General features: G+C 48.2%; 1 protein-coding gene across 3 annotated transcripts in view; it reads left to right on the forward strand.

The window, feature by feature from the left end:
• The window catches only part of MAP2K5 (mitogen-activated protein kinase kinase 5), a 236,955-nt gene extending 218,648 nt beyond the window's left edge, over positions 1 to 18,307 (forward strand). For 2 of the 3 annotated variants that reach the window (XM_058541929.1, XM_058541928.1), the window contains one exon: positions 17,832 to 18,307. In XM_058541929.1, the coding sequence (XP_058397912.1) occupies positions 17,832 to 17,936 (105 nt within the window). In that variant the 3' untranslated portion in view covers positions 17,937 to 18,307. Of the gene's footprint in view, positions 1 to 17,721; positions 17,797 to 17,831 lie in introns of those variants that run through there. The other variant, XM_058541930.1, reaches the window with a different exon arrangement.
• The last annotated feature ends 1,198 nt before the right edge of the window (positions 18,308 to 19,505 follow it).

The raw sequence follows: 19,505 nt of genomic DNA on the forward strand, positions 1-19,505 counted from the left end.
TTCCTGTGAGGTTGGTGCTGTTCTCCTTATCTTACGGAAGACACAGTTCACAGAACTGGGGGAAGGCTGCACTGTGGAGAGGGAAATCCACAGGCTCCTGGGAACCACGGGTAAATTACCTGCCCACGCAGACGCAGACAGAGCCCCTCACAAAAACTCTAATCACCTGATAGATAGAGGTGCAGCTGGGCTGGGGCAACCTTCCTTTTTTCAAATGCACACAGTCCCAGTGCTCTTTTTAGTTATTCACAACTTCCTGTGAGTTCATTTAATCAGATGGGTTTCTTCTCAACAGTTAGCTGGTAGCAGAGGTGATTTTGAAGCTTGGGACACTTTGGCAAAGGAGACTGCTTCTCTACATCAGAGAGGAGAAAGGCATCAGAGTTTAGGGAGGAGACAAAGACTGGGACAAGAGGGCTTTAACTCACCTATGTCATACTTTTATCCAGGGCAGACCGTGGCACCTGTGGGGGAGTTTGGTGGGGGACGGGGCAGTTGTAGCGTGTGGGGAAAGAATGACATGTGAAGTCAAAGAACCTGGGCTCAAGCCGGGCCCTGAGACTTCAGCCTGAAGCACAGTCCTTACTGCCTTGGAGCTCCAATGCCCTTGTTTATAAAATAGGCTAACATCTACTTGTGACAGGGCTGGAGAGCATATGAAATAATGTAAATGAAAATACCTAATTGGTACCTGGCACACAGTAGGTGCTCACAAGTGTCAGCATTATATTGCTGCTATGATCGTAATCTAACAAAAGGCACAGGCTCTGGAGCTGACGTCCAGTTCAAAGCCCCACTCTACCTTAGCCAGATCACTTCTCTGAACCTAGTTTTCAGATCCACAAATTGGAGGTAATAACAGTAATGCTGCCCAGCTGCTTCATGGGATTGTTGTGACCCTTGAATTAGATAATGAGCTTAAAAGTACTTGGTGGAATGAAAAACCCTACTCAAATGCTGGTATCTGTAAATATATGTATTTCTTTCTCCAAATCAGCATATTCAAACTGGGTTATTTTTTAGTAAAAACTGTTATAGCAAAGCCAATAAGGGCAGCTATTAAGAAGATTCACTGATCTGTCCCCCTCACCACCAGGGAGCATGTCATGGCCAAAATATAGGCTTACAATAATAGCGCAAAGCATATAAAAGTCAGAGCAGTTCTTACATCCCACCTTTTCACGACAAAAGAGCAGCGGACTAGGCACAGGATCTGTGCTCATCTGTGTTAGTGCGAGGAGAACCAGTACCTGCTCGAGGTGCACAGTACTGCGTAGAACAGTGGTTGAAAGATCAAGGGACCAAGTTGAAGGATTCAGCTGGTCTGGGGAGCCAAGACGTTAGAAAGAAAAAATCGGAAGTTGCTGAGACCAGCCTGCAAAAGACTCGACCTTTTGGCTCTAGGCAAAGTCCCCTTAATTGTTAGGAGAAGAGTATTTAAGTTGCAAGGATAATTAGTTTTTCTTTTAAGGGTTATGGGATGAGACTAAATCTTTTGTTTTCAGATATGGGGACTTTAGAACACTTATATAAACCTCTCAGGGGTTAAATCTGTCTGTAGGGCTACCAGGACTTGAAAAATGTTACCCTGTATCAAGAAAACCAGAAGTGACAAGTTCATTTAAAAAGGCTGGTTTGTCATTGTTTATCTAATTTTCAGAGTTGACACAGAAAATTAAACCAGCTGACACTCACTCTCTGACCGTCTCCCCGGCTCATTTCCCTGGTCCTTTCCTCCCTGACCTTTGCAAGTACAAAATGCTCCAAACCCCAAAATATAAAACTTCCCACTGAGTTTCCAAGTTGCCTCACAGTCACTCCAAGATTCTGTCATAGGATGTCATCCCTAATGTTATTAAAAAAACAAGAGGTTATAAATCTGCTCTGTGAGGTATTTCTTTTTTCCCTCCACTTTGACCATAAATCTTAGAAGTAATCAAACTCTGCAAAGGAAGGCACGATAAACTTGGGCCCTATGTGGCCCCAGATGTCTGTACTGAATTCAGAGGCTCTGAAGGCCATCTGCCCCGTGACATCACCCAGCGCTGCAGAAAGGCGGCGGGGCGAGTGAGAGCGCTCACCGCATTTAGTATTGACATTCGGAAACTCACGGGCAACGCGGCTTTATCAGCACTGTCAGTGAATGAGCTGGTCCATAGAAGGAAATTATTCAGATAACTGAAGCTTATTCTTTATAAAATCAAAACTTTAAAAAACAAGTACAGGTAAGAGGGCTTCTTAAATGTATTATACACTTCCCTATCCTCTTAAACAGATCACGTGCATCAGGATCTCGCTTTATAAAAAAAAATTCTTTAGATCATCATTATGAGGATTTTCTGTTTGCTGTGTTTGCTGTACCAGTGTCTCCTGATATTATGTGTAGGGCCATTTGTCCCCACACTGGTTGACCCCAGGCTGGGTTTTCGTTTTTGTTGTGTGATGTCGCTATAATAGATGTCACTTCTTACTCCTGCCGTTGTTCCTCTAACAGTCCTCCCCTCTTCCTCTTCCATTTGGCTGTTTTGTGCTTTGATTGGGAAACCAGATACTAAACTTGTTAGCATTAAGTCTAAAATACAAGAAAATGGGCTTGAATAAAGGCTTGAGGGAGTAGCTAAAAGTAAAGTGTTCAAGTTTTAGTTTAATTTCCAGATTCTTAGTCTTATTATAGTGACGTCAAATTATAGTGACCTGTCGATATGTAAAATGTCTCTGGATTTGAAAACAGGCTGTTTCACTAAATAGGAAATACACTACTTGATAATGTTGCATATAAATGTACAAGTTTGAAACAATATGACCTCTTTGCTCTTGAATCAGTAATTGGGGTAGACTTCAGATTGTTGAAGCTTTGTTATTTTCTGAGATGACCAAATAAGCCATGAATGTGCCAAGGGAAGTCCTTAGGCTCTAGAAACCAGATACAGAGCCTGGCACATAGAAGCCTCTCCGTACATCCAGATTGAATTTGATTGAATTAAAGTTTCCTTGTAAACTGGAGCATAACTACCAGGAGAAGCAAGCTTGTAACTAAATAACTTTGTCCTTCTTAGCGGTGAAAATAGATTTTGGCTTCATGAGGCTCTGCAGGGAAGGCGGCCAGCTTATTTGTAACCAGATGAAGGGTGCTGCCTTAGTCATTCATCGTGCGTGAGACCAACGACACGGCCTCAGAAAACACAGGCCACACTGTTCACCACCACAGAAAACGCATTTCAGGCTTCCGTACATTTAATTTTCTTCAACGTTACCTTGCAAACCACAGTAAATCAATAACAGAATAGTTAAGTACCACCAGTTCTTTGTGTTTTGTGTTAGAAAATGTTGCTCAAGGCTAAAAGGGGGTTCTATTGATGATTTTTATTTGCTGCTGAGACCCAGAATGATCAGAACTTTCAAATGGTTTGCTTCCTTTTTGTGGATTTCCTTTTAAAAAAAGAGGAAGGGGGCAGTTTCAAATGGAAACGTTGATTGCTGATAGTGGAAACTCTAGAGGAGCTGGTAGTTTTCAATCCTATGTTTATAGACTAGGCCTGGTAGCTTCAGCCTTTGTGAGGCTCTTGTTTCAAAATTTCCAAAAGGGCTGCCTGAGCCAGCGCCCTGCCCCCCAACCCCCCAACCCCCAACACTCACCCCAAAAGGAACCCATTCCACTGAATTGAGTGAGGCTCACACAACTCTGGGGCATCGGAGGTGAAAACAGTAAAAAAGATGGCACTTCAGTTAAAGTTATTTACCCTAAATTGTGACATCTAGTGTCTTTAACAATTTTTTTCTCTTTTTTGTTGATTTGATAGCATCAAAAATCTCCACTTTAGCTTCCATTTTCATGTGAATGGTGGTCTCTCCTTGTTAAGAAACTAGAAAAGCTGATACTAAGATGGATTTTAAGAGGTAGCAGCTTTTACTTAATTGGATGCTTCTTGAAATAAGATGTGACAATAGATATGAAGTGCTTTGAACAGTTAAAAGTGTGATACCAGGGCTGGAAACCTGTGACTCACCTGCTATGGGTGATGTTTTGTCGGTGCTGGTTGGCACCTCCCAGTCACCACCATTATCACCCATCCCACTGCCCCCCTGCCCCCCGCTGATGAGTCATCACTCTGCATTTTCAAATATGTTGGCCTCATATCATTCATCTGGTATGTCCTTATTATTTTTAAATTTTTGCTGGATTCGTTTTGTTCTGAATCCTTTTTTCATTCCTGATGATGTTTGCTTGTGTCTTCCCTTTACTAATTTTGTCAGAGGTTAGTCTACTTTACATCTTTTTAAAGAACCAGTATTTTATTGAATTGATCATCTCTCTGATATCTTTCTGTTTAATTCCTTTGTGTTCTTTATTATTTGCTGTCATATGTTTTCTGTGGATTTTCTTTTTGTCCTGTTTATAATTTATTGAATTGGACACTTACCTCATAAATTTCCCATCTTTTTTCCCCTAATTTATCAATATAAAGCTATAAATTGCCTTCTAAGAATTACTTTAGCTGCATCTCACAAATATTTATATGTAGTGTTTTCGCTATCATTCACTTCTAAGTCATTTCCAATTTCTATTAGGATTTCTTTTTTGATCCATGAATTATTTAGAAGTATTTTTTATTTGCAGATACTGAGAGGTGTTTTATTGTCTTGTGATTGTTGTCTTCTTTGCATGCACCATGGTCAGAGAACATGGTTGGTATAATATCAGATCTTTGTTATTTAAGACTCCCTTACTACGTGGGCAATAGTTTTTTTTAGTATTCTCTCTTGGCTTGAAAGGAATGTGTATTCTCTAATTGTTGAATGCAGTGTCCTGTTTACATTCTTATATTAAACTTGTTAATTGTGTTACTCAGATATTTTGTGGCCTAATTTTCTTCCTGCTTTATCTATCAACTACTAAGAGAGCTGTATTAAAATCTCCCACTATTAGCATGACTGTGTCTATTTCTCCTTGCAGTTCTGTGTTTAAAGCGGTGATGTTAGATGCCTATGTCAAAATATTATATCTTCATTTAGAAGCATTTCTTTTATCTTTATGTAATGACTCTCTTTATCTCATATATTTTGCTTTAAATTTTATTTTTGTCTGATATTAATATAATTATGCTATCTTCTTTTGGTTACTACTTGTCTGCTATGTGTTTTACTAGACCTTTGCTTTCATCATTTCTGTGTTCTTTTGTTTTAAATGAATCTCTGTGTCTTGTTGTCGATGTTTTTAATTTTACCTAAGATTCTCTCTTTTAATTGATTAGTTTAATTGTTTATATTTATTGCTTGTTGATATACTTGAATTCTTTTCCTGCTATTCTATTTTGTACTTTCCTTCTACAATACTTTTTTGACTTCTTTTTTCTTCTTTTTCCACTCTATTGGATTAATTTTTTTTGTTCTTTTTTATTCTTTCCATTGGTTTAGAAATTATATTCTATTTCAAGCTTTATTGATTAGAGTATTCCCCCCCTATTCATGGTTTTGCTTGCTGCAGTTTCGGTTACCTGCAGCCATCTGCAGTCCAGAAATATTAAGTGGAAAATTCCAGAAATAAACAATTCATAAGTTTTAAATTGTGCGCCATTCTAAGTGGCATGATGAAATCTCACACCATCCCGCTCCATCCCACCCCCACCTCCCCAGACATGATTGTCCCTTTGTTGGACGTCATCTGCTCCTGACATCCAACCATTGACATTGTTATGGCTCAGAGATCCTCCTTCTGACGTATTGTCAGAAGGTCAGTAGTAGCCTAATGCTACATCACAATGCCTATGTCATTCACCCACTTCATCTTATCACGTAGGCATTTTATCATCTCACATCATCACAAGAAGAAGGATGAGTACAGTACAATAAGATACTTTGAGAGAAAGAGACCACATTCACGTAACTTTTATTACAGTATATTGTTATAATTGTATTTTATTATTATTGTTCTTAACCTCTTACTGTGCCTAATTTCTAAATTAAACTTTATCATAGGTATGTATGTATAGGAAAAAGCATAGTATATATAGGGTTTGGTACTCTCTATAGTTTCAGGTATCCACTGGGGGGTCTTGGAACGTATCCCCTGCAGATGGGGGTGGCTACTGTATCCCTAAATTTTTAACTTAATTTAGCAAAGCCTAAGGTTAATATACCCCCCCTTCCAAACAATACTCAGCTTTAGGCTCAATCTCTTACCTTTATATTAGGTAGAATTAGCTTCAACTGCATATGATAAAAAAAAACCAACAGCTTAACCAAGACAGCAGGTCTTGTAAAAGAAGGCAGGAAGTGGGTGCCCAGACTAATGGCAGCTCCTTCTGTCTTACCAGCCAAGGGGCATTCGAGCTTCAGCCAGCAGGAATGAGAAAGGACAGTGGAAATGCTTGCCCTTTCTTTTAAAGACGGTTCTGGGGATTGGCACACAGCCTATGTGCTCACATGGCATTGGCCAAAACTAGCTGCAAGGGAGGCTGGGCATGCAGTTGCTTTGCTGAGTGACAGTGTTCCTTATTAAAATCAAGATTCGTATCACTAAGGAGGAAGAGAGACCGGATATTGAGAGGCACCTAGCAATCTACCACAGCCCCTCTCCTCACAAGGAGCTGAAGAGTTTCTGATCAGTCCCTGCCTCCTACGTGTCATCGCAGCCCAGGATTTCATTGTCACCTGGTTTTTAGATCTTCAGAATTAGTCAGGACTGTTGTCATTTTGTGTCATCAGTGCTTGTTTAGACTTATCCATGTGTTTACCAGTTATTTTTCCTCCCTGCTCTTGCCTCCTTCCTCGTCCTCCTGAGATTTCCTTTCCTTTTGGAAGTACATTAAGAGTTCTGTCAGTGAGGGTCTGTGAGTGGTAAAGCTGTCTGAGTTTTTGTTCTAGGATTGTCTTCACTTTGCCCTAACTCTTGATTGTTAGTTTAATTGAGTTTAGAAGTTTAGGTTGACAGTTTTTCCAGGGCTTTGAAGAAATTCTGTTGTCTTCTGGCTTCTATTCCTGCTGACAATCTGCTGACTGATTGCTGCCTCTGTAGGTGATATGTCTTTCTCTCTGGTTGTTTTTAATGCTCTGATCTTGGTATCCTGCAGTTTCCCTACAATTTGTCTAGGTATAGATTTCATTATATTTATTCTACTTGGAGATCATTTTGATTTTTGAATCTGAGAATTCACATCTTTCATCAGTTCTCAAAATTTTCAGCTATTGTCTCTTTAAATATTATCCTTCCCCCATTATGTCTCCTCATTCTTTCCTCTGGGCCTTTCTCTTTCACATTAAAAAAAGAAAGAGAGAAAGGAAGAATGTATCTGTCTCTGTTAGGCACTGGGTAATTTTCCCAGACCATTCTTCCAGCTTACTAAGTCTCTCCTCACCTATATCCAATCTGCTCTCTCGCTTATCCACAGAGAGTTTCCTTTGTTTTTTTCCAGTGACTAAGTGCTTTATTTCCTTAAGTTATATTTTATTCTTTTTCAAATCTCGGTTCTCTTTTTCATAGTATCTTGTTCTTTTCATAGCATTTCAATTTCTTCTTTTACGTCTTTAGGCTTTTCAGATGTACAGTTTTTTACATTTTCTTTCCAGTTATTTTTCTGTGACCTCAGTTCTTCCTGTGTGTTGTGTCTGCTGACTCTTGTCCATGGTGAATCGTTTACTCACATGTTTTGGAATTTTTGCTGTAAGCTCATATTGAGTGGGGCTTATTACTGTGGAAATTCTTGAATTTCAGAAGTATTGCCCCACAATGGTGTTTATATGCTTCTGAGAGACACTCCAGAGTATCACTAGATCAAGGTCCGTGTTATATTAGTTTATCAGCCCGGGGTTCTCAGACCACAGAGGTGGTACCTTGGGCCCCAACCTGCACAAGTCTTGGCCTTGTTTTTATATTTTTGGGGCAGCTCCCCTCAGAGCCACCTTATCCTCCCCTTTGCTGATGGGCAGGCTTTTTCTAGCTCACCCCTTCTAAAGTCCCAGCTTTGTTCAGAGTCTCAGTGTCAGCTCCCCACGTGGACCTTGTCTCCTCTTTCTGCTTAGTTCTTCACAGTTTCCAGGTGCTGCATTCCTGGAACCAGTAGCCCCCCTTAGGCCCACAAGACTTCCACTCACACACTTACAATTTGGGTTCTCAGTTCCCTCATCATTTTTAGTGCTTGAGGATTTCCTTCTTTCTTATGAGTTTAGCTATGCTTTTAAAAAGTGTTCCATTTTATCTGGTGTGGCTAGGGGTTTGTAGAGGGAGGGCTTATGGGCTTAGTCTCTTGTCATCTTTTCATTCACTCACTGTCAGAATCACTCCATTCTATTTTGTTCAACAAACTTACTGAGTTCCCACTGTGTGCCAGAAATTGTGCTGGTTCTCATTGTCTCTTCCCTGCCTTCTGTAAAGTCACATGCCCACATATGCACACACATGCATGAGCACGTGCACATATACAGCCAAGGTCTCCGGCCTCAAACATCAAATCTCAAGAGGTGAGAAAAAAAACAGCAGGAGAGAATCCATCCTTCTAAGCATTGCCTTTAAATCTCCACCACGACACATCCAGATGCCTGTAACTAGCGGTGTATTCACTGGGACATGCTGCAGGATTAGCCTCTCTGGCGAGGGTCCTCAACATTGCTGGAGCAAGGCCCCTACTGTCCCTCTGGCAACCTCTGATCCTGACTCCTCCGGGCATCTACTCAGCCCAAGACTGCCTGGGAGAGCCAGCATGCTGCCTGCTTTCCCTCCACCCCAGTCTTATCTGAGTTCCCTGCCAGAGCAGCACCACAGCCCCCTTTCAATGGACCAGCTGCAGCATTCTGCCACTCACGTGGGTCAGCTCCCTCCAACACAGACTCAAAGGTACTGGCATCCCATGTGTTTACCCCCCTCTCTGTGGCCCACTGGAGTCATCCTGTGGCCCCTTCCCTGCTCTGGTCCTGTGGCTGCCCTATAAGCACGGGCCCCAGAATGACTCACAGAGACCTCTGGAAACATCTTGTTCTCTCGCTGGGCCATTTTCTGACCAATTACTCTGTGTAGAAACACAATAGATCTGCTCAGATGAAAGGTAGAGAGCTCCTTGACCCCCTTGGATGTCCGTGTATAGTCTAGGATGGCTAGAGGTAAGCAATTTGCTGCTAATAATTGAATATTTGGGGAGAAACATCTATTTCTGTAGCAATTGTGAAAGATAAACTTGGGAAGGTTGATTGAAATGGCATGTCACAGCTGCAGACCATTTCTGAGATCTTAAAAAGAAAATGAAGGGCTAGAAGAGAACCCCCTACTCCCAGCCAGGGAAAAGTTTTAGAAATCAGAGGCTGAGAAAGCACATTCTCAGAACAGATGCCTTGCCTCGGAAAGCCCTTTGCCCATGGCATTTGCCCAGTAAGCCGGGCTAGGTAGACAGGCAGATTCCACACTAGCTGCACAGAGACAAGGCTCGTGCCCTCATCTTACTACTGCACCCCCAAATGGAGAACCCCAGGGCCTGCATTCTGTGTGGAGGAAAAATAACCACCCCTCATGCTGCCCAGCCTCTGTCTGTGAAGCCCTGTCTTCAGACAGGTGATCTTGTTTGCTCCTCACAGCCCACCTCTGGAGGAAGAGAGAGCAATGGAATTCACTGGGGGTGAGGAGGCCAGCAAACAACCTCCCTTTGTTGAAAACCAGCTGAGAAATAAGACTCAGGAAATGACAGAAAGGAAGTATCAGCTTTACTTCTATAAAGATCTGGATTGAAGGATGTGCCCACGTATGGGGCCCCAGTGGCCTTGCTGGGAACTTATCACTGAACCCCGGTCAGAGGTGAACAACTGCAAGCCTCCCCCAGGGTCTGGAGCCTGCCTGGAAACTTACCGTGATGACAGGCCGAACGCGCCCTTCCTGTGGGCAGGAGCCCCTGAGCCAGCCTGCTCAGGGCTTTCTCTCCTTGTTGCCCTCCTCCCTGTGGGGGACAGGGCTCAGGAGTGTAATAACAGAAGTCCTTCCACATAGAAGGATGAAGCCAGGGGAATGGAGGTTCGCCCATAGTATTCTCTTTTACAGGGGAGGCAACTGTGGCCCTCCCCAAGCCCTCACAACTGCTGGGCTGGCAAGAGAAGGCCTGCTGACTCTTCATCCAGGGCTCCGTGCATCACCCCACACGGGGGCAGAGAGAAGAATTTTTATTGAGGGGCCTCAGCTTCTCCTGCTGAGTCACTCATGGGGGCTCCCCTTCAGCCTCAGTGCCAGCCACCTCCTGTCCTGACCCCCCTTGTTGATTAGCCTGAGCACACCCAGCCTGGAAGGAAGAACTGACCCCCAGGGATGATTATGACTTATTATTCATGTAGTTAATATTATAAAGGCTGCTTGCTGCCCTGCCACTTGTCAGTTTAGCACACATTGGCATCTGTGCATCCTTCCATAAATTATTTAACTTCTCTAATCTGAAGTTGTCTCCTGGCTAAGTAGGGATTAGATTTGGTAGTTTTGAAACTTTAGTAGTGGAACACTTTTTATTATGTAAAATTAATGCAGAACCTCAAATAAGACAAAAATGGTATTTTTTTAGCACGACTGTGTTAGTATTAATTGTAGACAGTTACTTCTCTATAAAGCCACGCCTGAGACTTCTCTTGAAGGACACAAAAGTCTGAGAGCCAGAATGACAGTTACAATCTGTGTCTCCGTCAGCATTCAGCTTATTTCTGATATAGTCTCTCTAGCACAGAATTAAGGAAATCCTGACTCACCCTCCCAGTTGCCTTCTCAGCTTAGGTATCTATTAAACCCTTATAGAAGCTTAAAAAAAGGAATAGCAGAGAAGTTTTATTTCAGAGTTTAGTCACTAATAGTAACTAATTGTGAATTGCTTATGGTAAATGCTGAATGTGAATTGCTCATGGTAAATCTACAGGTCAGACAAGAGGTACTCAGAGCTTGAAAGAACTGATGCCGTCGGAAACTCGGAGCAGCCATGACCCACACCCTCCTCACAGGGCATCACATGACAGAGCCCTGGGCAGACGTGCTTCACGGGCTCGGTGCACCTGGCTCTGGTGTGGCGCTCACAGTTGTATACATACATACAATGTGAGTGGACATCACAGCACTGAGTGTTTTCAAATGACCAGTGCACTGCAATAGCCCTCCTAGTTGTCAGCCGCGTACAAGAAGTTCAGTAATATGCACAGATCTAACAAGCGGACTGACTGTCCTAAGAGCTGCAAAAGATAAGTTCATATCACAATGCAGGGTAACAGATTGCCAGTATTCAGTGTAACATTTGAGTTGAAGATAGATGAGTGTGTACATTATTTTTTAATTAGGCTTTTACAAATATAGTTAAAAATATTTCTGAACAATTTGAATCAAACATCTGTAGAAGCCCCAGCACACCTTACACCCTGCATCTCCACCGGTCTCTGAGGTCCCGTCCAATCCTACCGCCCCTCCGTTATTGCCAAAAAGGGACTGAAGTGTCGCCCCTGCCACCAGGGCTGGAATCCTAAAGGGACGTGCAGAGAGCCTTCAGGCGAGGCTCACAGGTCCAGCGAGGAATGATGGGCAGTGCACTGACATCGGAGCCGCTCCAGATCCTCTGATCACCTCTGACAGGCACCATCTAATTACAGGACAGGCTCTCGCTGGAGCAGCCTCTTGGACTCTACTTGTTTTGGACTCGGCTGGGGGGGATGTAGCTGGGCCAAGCTTACTTGCTTAAACAGGCAGATAGGTCCTTGGCATCCTCTCCCAGGCAGCGTCGTTGGTGGGAGAGGACGTGCCTGGTGGTCTGGGGCTCCCCCTAAGGGAAGGGAGTCTTGTGGTCCAGAGTTCCCGCAGGAGACTAGAGCAGCCTCAGCTTGTGGAGCTTCTCCCTGCCCACCCCAGCCCAGAGTGCTTCTCAACCTAGCAGCGGGCTCCTAGGGAAACACCATAACTTAGCAGTCAATCTAACTAACTTTTCTTGGCGGCTGCTATGTGATTAGCGCTGCCCTGCCCTCGAGTGGCTTCCAGTCCAGTATTAGGATAAAATGGGCTCAAAGGACAATAAAACGCGGCAGAACAAGTGTGTGCTCTGGGGAGGTCAGCAAGAAGGTGTTTGCACCGTTCCGCAGAGGGAGAGATGGCGTCTGTTGGGAAGAGACATGAAGAAAAGCTCCACCGAGGTACATCTTAGGTCTGGAGTGCCGTCTGCTACTGGGCATCCTGTTTCTGATTGTTCTTTCTGCCCTTACCTGCAGGATCTGGTCTCTGTAGTCCTGGAAAACTTCTTCCAGGCCCTGGGCCTCCATCTTCCTGCTTCTCTGAAGTCTAGACCCAAAAAGAAGGAATGGAGAACCAGGGAAGCTGGGGTTCTCAGACAGACCACGAGCTAGTGCTCAAGGGCGGGCCGCCCTACAGGGTGGGTGCCGCCATCCTCTGGCCCAGGCACTGATGGGAAGGGACAGCTGAGGCCTTGGGCTCTGGAGACAGTGCCACGTTCAAGCTCTGTGGCCTTGAACAGGTTCCTTAATCTTTCTGTGCTCCAATTTCCTCATCTGTAAAATGGGGATAATATTAATACTTAATAGAGTTGCTGATTATTAAATGAATTATTTGGTTAGAAGTGCCTGACACATACGACTTTGAACAGGGAGGACACAGGTATGCCTTTTTACCACGGTAACTTCAGTTTATCAGTTAAAAATTACTTGTTGAGCATCTATAATGTACAAGATATTCTTTTTAAAAAGTAGAAATCTAAGACTCCTCGTGCCTGACCTCGGGGAGCACAGTAGTGTCATGTCCTCCATGGCAGAAGAGAGTCCTGGGTTCAAACGCTAACTCTGCAGTGGCAGAGTTCTAACTCTGTGACCTTGCCCCAAGGCATGTTTCTTGGCGCCCCAGTTTCTTTTGTCTGTAAATGGGGATACTGCGAGGGTTCAAGGCCACCTGAAGATGTAAGGCAACCAGCTGGCACACAGCAAGTGCTTGGTAAATAGATGCAGACACACACAATGTCCGGATCACTTGGTCGGGCCACAGGCCTGCTGCTGACTGAGGGCCTGCTACATGCCTGGCGTTGCAGCAGGCATTGCAGCCACACCAGCAGGTTATTAAATGATTCACACGCATGATGTTCTTGAGGAAGTTATACAGTAGAAGAAAGTGTGGAGACCCCAAATAGGTAGATTCCTATTTGGGAAGCAACTCAAAGCCCAACTAAGGGCAGAGAGTGAGGTGTCAGTGAATGAGCACTGGACGGGGAGTCCAGACACCTGAGCTTCAGCAGCACCTACCCACTTTGCTAGGCTCGGAGCCTCCATTTCCTGCCCATGCAGTGGACATGCTAACCCTCTTCTCCCTGCCTCCTTTGGCACAAGTTAGAGCACTGTCCACATGGGAGGGGCTCGGAAGTGTCCTGCTGTCAGTCGTCAGGGAGGCAGCTCATCAAGATGAAATGGGTGGGGAAAAATTAGGGACATTGGTACAGAAGTGGAGAGTCCAACTGTAGCGAAACCCTAGACACTAATGCCCGGATGAAGCAGTATGTGTACTGAACAGCTACCATTCCTCTTCATGAGTTACTGAGTTTTCACCAGCGCCCTTCATTGCGCTAGCAGGATCTGCCTCTCAGCCCCACTGCTGGGGGCGTCTGCACCAGGCGCCAGCCGTCTTTGGTTGTTGTTGACTCGTCTCTCTCGCTCTCCCCCATGTCCCACTTTTGGATCCATCCTACCTCTTGCAGTACCATCCTTTTCCCTTCATTATGTCTCCATCTTCTGTGGCGAAGTTTGTGGACCATAATACTTCAGCCCTCTCTGGTTTAATTGTTGCAATTGGCCCTGAGAGAATCCAGGAAATGAAGTGGCTCCCACTGCCTGGAGATGAGGCCGGTGAGATGGTTCAGCAGCTACAGCCTGGCACATGCCCTGCCAGCCTCTGCAGAGTGGCTGCTAACACACTTTCTGCACGGAGGACAGAGGCCTAGTGTCTGGGGCAGTCACCTTGGGTGGGGGATGCTCTTGACAAGCAGCATGTGGGTGTCCTGGCTCCGGGGAGGTGGACCACGCCACGCTTCAACTGTTCCTTGTAGCATGATGGGACTGGGACAGCTTGTCCACACCTGGATTCCTCTGCCTGGGAGGGATGTGTGTTTCACTCAAGTGCAGAGAGGCTGCAGGGGGCTGCAGAGAGACCCTGAGAGAGGCCTGTGAGGTCAGCTCTCTGGGTGCAGGTGCAGGAGAGCACATGGTCCTGAGCATGGCATTTGGAGTCAGGAGACCCAGGTTGGGGGTCCAGCCCAGTCACTTGCCTCAGTGACCTTGGACAGGTCCCTGAGTGTCTGTTTCCTCATCTGGAAGGTGGAGCTGCATAGTTGTGTGCACCTCCAGAGTGAGCATGGGGATTCAGTGGGACAATCAGGACACAGCCCTTGGCAAGTGCTTGGCCCACAGGACTCAATCCATGGTGCTGGACTCAGTATTAGTATTATTCAGTGTGCAGTTCCCATCCATCTCCAGGCCTCTGGCTTTGCCAGGACTCCCAGAGCATCCCGCTGTGCTGGTATCTGCTCAGGCCTGTCCGGAGCAAACTGGGAACGTGGACATCTCAGAGTGGCTGAGTGATTTTCATGCTTTCCCCGGAACTGTCCGTCAGATTTTGTTTGTTTCTCATTAAACTCATGAGGAGTACCTGCATTGTGTGTGTCACAGAGCTGGAGGAGTGTCCGCTGTATTCTAGGGAGGAAGGGGAGAACACACCCTGCCAGGGTCACGGGGGATGCAGTCCAGCCCTGAGAGTGCACCAGAGGAGAAACCAGAAGACCTGACTTCAGCCCCAGCTCTTAACTGGTCACTTCCCCTCCCCTGGCCTCAGTTTCTTCTGTAAAATGGGGTGATGCTCTACTTTCCCTGCTTTTCACACGGGGCTGATGGGAGGAGGGAGAGTCCAGTAAGAGTGACCTGCCACTGTGACAGCACTCGCCTAGTGTGTCCAAGGGACAGTGCTGACAGAGGTCAGGACCTGAGACAGTTCAGGCTCGAAGCCTGCAGCCTTGGTCCCACCTCTGGCCATGTGGGCCTGAATCACATGGTAGAAATAAGACAAGAGGGAATTGCCATCTGGATGTTGATTCTCCCACCTCTGTCCACCCCAGCTCAGCCTGGGGAGAGCCCTGGGGAGCGGGTTTAAGTTACAGAGACTTGTGATCCAGCCTCAGCTCTGGGAGCCCAGGCAGGGCAACCATGAGCACGGGGCCTGTGTTTGCTCGTTTGTAAAGTGAAGATGACAGTGCCCACCTTTGTGACTTAGACTCTCAGGGGCTCGTGGACCCTGCAGGAGGAGATGCTGCCAGGCCCGGGTATTGTGGCCGGGGTCTCCAGTGCTGTCCTGACACCCTTCTGCCCCACTCTGCCTCCCTCTGTGCAGCTCTGTGCTCTCAGTCCTGGCACACCAGCTCTCTTTTTGTGTTCAGTCATGTGGTGGTCCATGCTGCCAACAGCTCCCGAGTTCACATGTCACAGCCCTGGATGTCTAGAGAGGCTGGGCCTCCCCTCCATGTCTGTCTGTCTGTCTCCCTCCCTCCCTGTCTGTGATTCCCCATCTCATCCCTCTCAAACCAATCAACAATAGCTGGAGACAAAACCACTTGTCCAGGTTACTCCCTCGCAGGGTGGTGTAAAGCATCAGGGGTACGCAGGAGACGGGAGTCACCCCCAACCGAGGAGGGCAGGAGAGGGGCAGAGTCTCCACCAGAGCGGTGAATGCCAGCCTCTCCTCCGCCCACCTCCCAGGGCACTTGGGCAAAATGCTTCCCTGTGGTGTGGCCATCAGCCTCCGGTAACTGGAGGAATGCCTCCACTCTCCCCTCCTGCGGTTCCGCTCTGCTTGTTCCGGAACAGATGATAACAGAAATGGAGCATATGGGCCCCAAAGTCACCGGGCATTCTGGGAAAGTGACTCTGTGCTACCCCAGGCTTAGGAGGAGGGGGCCCTTCAGCTCCTGAGCACAGCTTCTCCTTTGTTCTTCACAAGGACATAAGGTCGCCCCTCCTGAGCCTCCTGAAAAGGAAATGTGCACACTGACTTCAGGAAGGATCCCCTCTATCTAGGCAGCGATTTAGGAAGACAGGTGGAGGGTAGGTATATATATAGGGGGAGAACATGTGGGAGCCAAGATAGAATCCGTCCTGGGCCTCTCCTGCCTCAGCCCCCAACCCAGGCCTGTGCTCCCTTCCCCAGTAGCAGTCTGTGCCAGGCACCCACTCCCTTGGGAGGTTCTGTAGGTGTGTTGGGAGACCCCACAGAGTACCACAGGCAGATCACAGGAGGCGCCTACCTGGGCTCCAGGCCCAGATCCACTGTGGCCTCAAAGAGTCTCTGCCCTGGGCTAGGTGCCCTCGGCACCCTCTAAGCTGTGTTTCTTCCATCCCTGTGCCGCTGACAGTGTTCTGTCTGCCTCTGAGCTAGACCGTGCAGGATGCTTCTGGGGATGGTTTTCCTTCTGTGAATTGGAAAAGCCAGAGAAGGGGACACAGTGTCAGCCCAGAGTGAGGAAGCCTGGTCATTCTTCCTTCCTGTCTCCAGAGACATCTCAGGTCTGATGGAGCAGTCTCTTTCCCTCTCCTGGACTGGTCCTTGACTGCTCCTGCAGACACTGGGGTCTGGGCACCCAGAGCATCCGAGCCCGGCCCAAATCCCCCCTGCCCATGTGATGAGCTCATTTCGAGGCAGCCCAGAGCTTCAAGCATGTGGCCGTCCCCCAGGTCTGCAGGTCAAGACGGGTGCCTTGGGAAAGCAGCCCTGAGAGCCCAGCTCAGGCCATTGGGGAGGCAGGAGGGGGCCTAAGAAGGGCACAGAAAGCAGGAAAGAACAGGGAAGCTGGAGCTGGAAGCGGGGAAGGGGAGGGAAAGAGAGTTGTAGGAGGAGGCAGCAGAGAGCACTGCCAACCCACCCCCACCTCCGTCTCTCTGTGCTTGCCCACTGTGGCTCCCTGAGTCTCTGGCTACAGAATTTTTGGTAGGGGAGGAAACTGCCAGGTCTGCATTCCTTAGCAGAAAAACCACTTGGGGAGGAGGAGGGAAGAGAACGCTTTGCAATTTTCCTTTCATCTTTGACCTATGGCCAGGGTGACCCTATGGCTGCCCCTGCTTTTTTTTTTGACCTTCCTGGGGACTCCTGGAAGCCCTAAGATTGTGAGTGTGAGTCTTGATTCTTCAGGAGAGCAGGGGAAGGGACCGGCTAAATATAACCTGGCCTGCCTGTGGGCTAAGTGGCTTAGAGCCTGAGGCAGGCCACGTGGAGACAGGCCTGGCCCCTCCAAAGACCAGCCCCAGCTTCTCACCAGGAACCCGAGTGGATCTGCACACACCAGCACACCCCTCCTTTCCCTAACAGGCGCGCCTTCCCTCCACTCATGGATCTTGACTTATTCCTAGAGCTTTAGACAAGAAGACTAGAAGGGACTGACGTAGCCGCTGACGAGATGATTCTCTGTCTCTGGGCAGCAGCTGGGCTGAAACGCTGGCCACTCCGGAGTCAGGCCTGGCTGGCAGCTGCTGAAGAGATGCTGGGCTGAAGAAGCGCAGGCGATGTGGAGTTAAGACAGGCCCTCACCCTTGGGGAGCTTTCAGGCCGGTCGGAGTTGCAGGAGAAGGTTGCCGAGCACCAGGCAGAATCTGAGGTGTGCAGTGAGTGCTCCAGGGGGCGTGTCACTGCTCCACCTTGGGCCTTGGTCATCCAGCTGCGAAATGGGGCTAATAGCTGTGCTCCTTACGTCACAGGGCTATTGGGGAAAAGAAATAAGATCCAGGCTGAGAACAAGCAGACTGTGGAAAGTGTGATGAAGTGCAGAGTCTAGGGAACGCCTGTCACAGCCTCCTCTTCCCCGCAGGGCCACCCATTCATCGTGCAGTTCAACGACGGAAATGCCGCCGTGGTGTCCATGTGGGTGTGCAGGGCGCTGGAGGAGAGGCGGAGCCAGCAGGGGCCCCCGTGAGGCCGCAGTGGGATGCTGAAAGCCCAGGAGTGGTCACCAAGGGGAAACCCCACCTGTTGCACCCTCTTTCCGTTTGCTGTCTGCACCAGAAGAGCTTTGCTGGGCCCCAGCCTCCCTGCTCACCTTGAACTCTGCCGGCAGATGGCCTTGCCTAGGGAGCCCTCGAGGGTGGCCAGCCCCTGCTCTGCCAGGGCAAGCCCTCACCCCCTCCGGGCTGGAGGCACTGACTGGGGGGCGGATAGAGGGGTGGGAGTATCAAGAGTGGAGGCTCCTAGGCCCCTGCCACTTTTCCTTTTTCCTAACATTTTTGTTTGTAAAGGGTCAGGCCCTGTCAGCATCACTGATGGGAATAAAAGTGTTACTGCTTTGTGGCTGCCTCCCCCATGAGGGCTGTATTGTGCGGGGAGTCTGTTGCCCTCCCAGAGTGGGGGGCAGGGATGTGTAGCGGTGCCAGCCCCCTGTGCCCGGAGCTGCCCTTCCCCTGGCACCTGCAGGTACCCTGAGTGCTTCTTACAGTTCTGGGACGAGACCCACGGCCCAGCCCATCTGACAGATGAAAAATGGAGGCATGGAGGTCCCCGAGCCAAGTGCCATGGCAGGGATAGCGAAGCCAGCGCTCGAGCTGGGATCTCAGGACCCCTGTTGTGTGCTCCCTGCTAGACAGCAGTTTGTCCCCAAGTCGAGGGCCGGGCACTCCCGGCAGCAACACGGGCTCCAACACAGTGATCTGACCTGGCGCGGTAGGTGAGGAGGGGGCAGGAGCCCACGAGTTAGAGACGGGCCTCAGGCAGTTCTGAGAGGCCCTTCTTCCACCTCCCACCCCCACACCCTGCCACCAGCTCCTCTTACGGCAGGCTGCCCTCACTGCCCCTCACTGCCCCTCACCCCACGCCCAGCGAACCTCATCGCCTCAGGCCATTCACAGCCATCCTCTGAGGTGATCCTCTCAGCTACCACCAGGTAAGTGTGTACCCCCATTTTACAGGCCAGGGACTGAGGCTCCGAGAGGCTCGGGTTTCCACTTGGAGGTCTAAGGGGCATCCCCACGCATCCAAAAGCAAACTCCTGATGCCACGCATCCCTCCGGCAACCTCCTCCACCACTTTCCCACTCAGTAACTAGCATCTCCCTCCTCCCAGTGCCCAAGCTAACATGCTGGGCTGGCTTTGACCCTTGTCTCTTTCACAGCCCATGTCTAGCCCGCCAGGAAGTCCTGGTGTCTTTGCCTTCAAAATGTGTTGATTCCACCACTTCCTGCCCTGGTGCCAGGCACCACACATGGACCACTGCAGCAGCCTCCCCCCAGGCCCCTGCTCCCACCTTGCCCCATACAGTCTGTTCTCCACGCGGCTGCTGGGGAGAGCCTGTGCAAACAGAGGCAGATCATGGCCCGAACCCACTCCGAACCTCTAGGGGCTCTCAGAGGACAAGCCCTATGTGACCCTGTGTGGCCCTACAGTCTACCCCCTTATCTCTGACCTTAACTCCCATCACCCCCAACTCTCACTCTACTCCAGCCACCTGGCCATGGCCTCCTCACTGATCCTTGAACATCCAGGCATACTGCCC

This window comes from Diceros bicornis, chromosome 5 (genome assembly GCF_020826845.1).
Source record: "Diceros bicornis minor isolate mBicDic1 chromosome 5, mDicBic1.mat.cur, whole genome shotgun sequence".
In the NCBI taxonomy this organism is placed as follows: domain Eukaryota; kingdom Metazoa; phylum Chordata; class Mammalia; order Perissodactyla; family Rhinocerotidae; genus Diceros; species Diceros bicornis.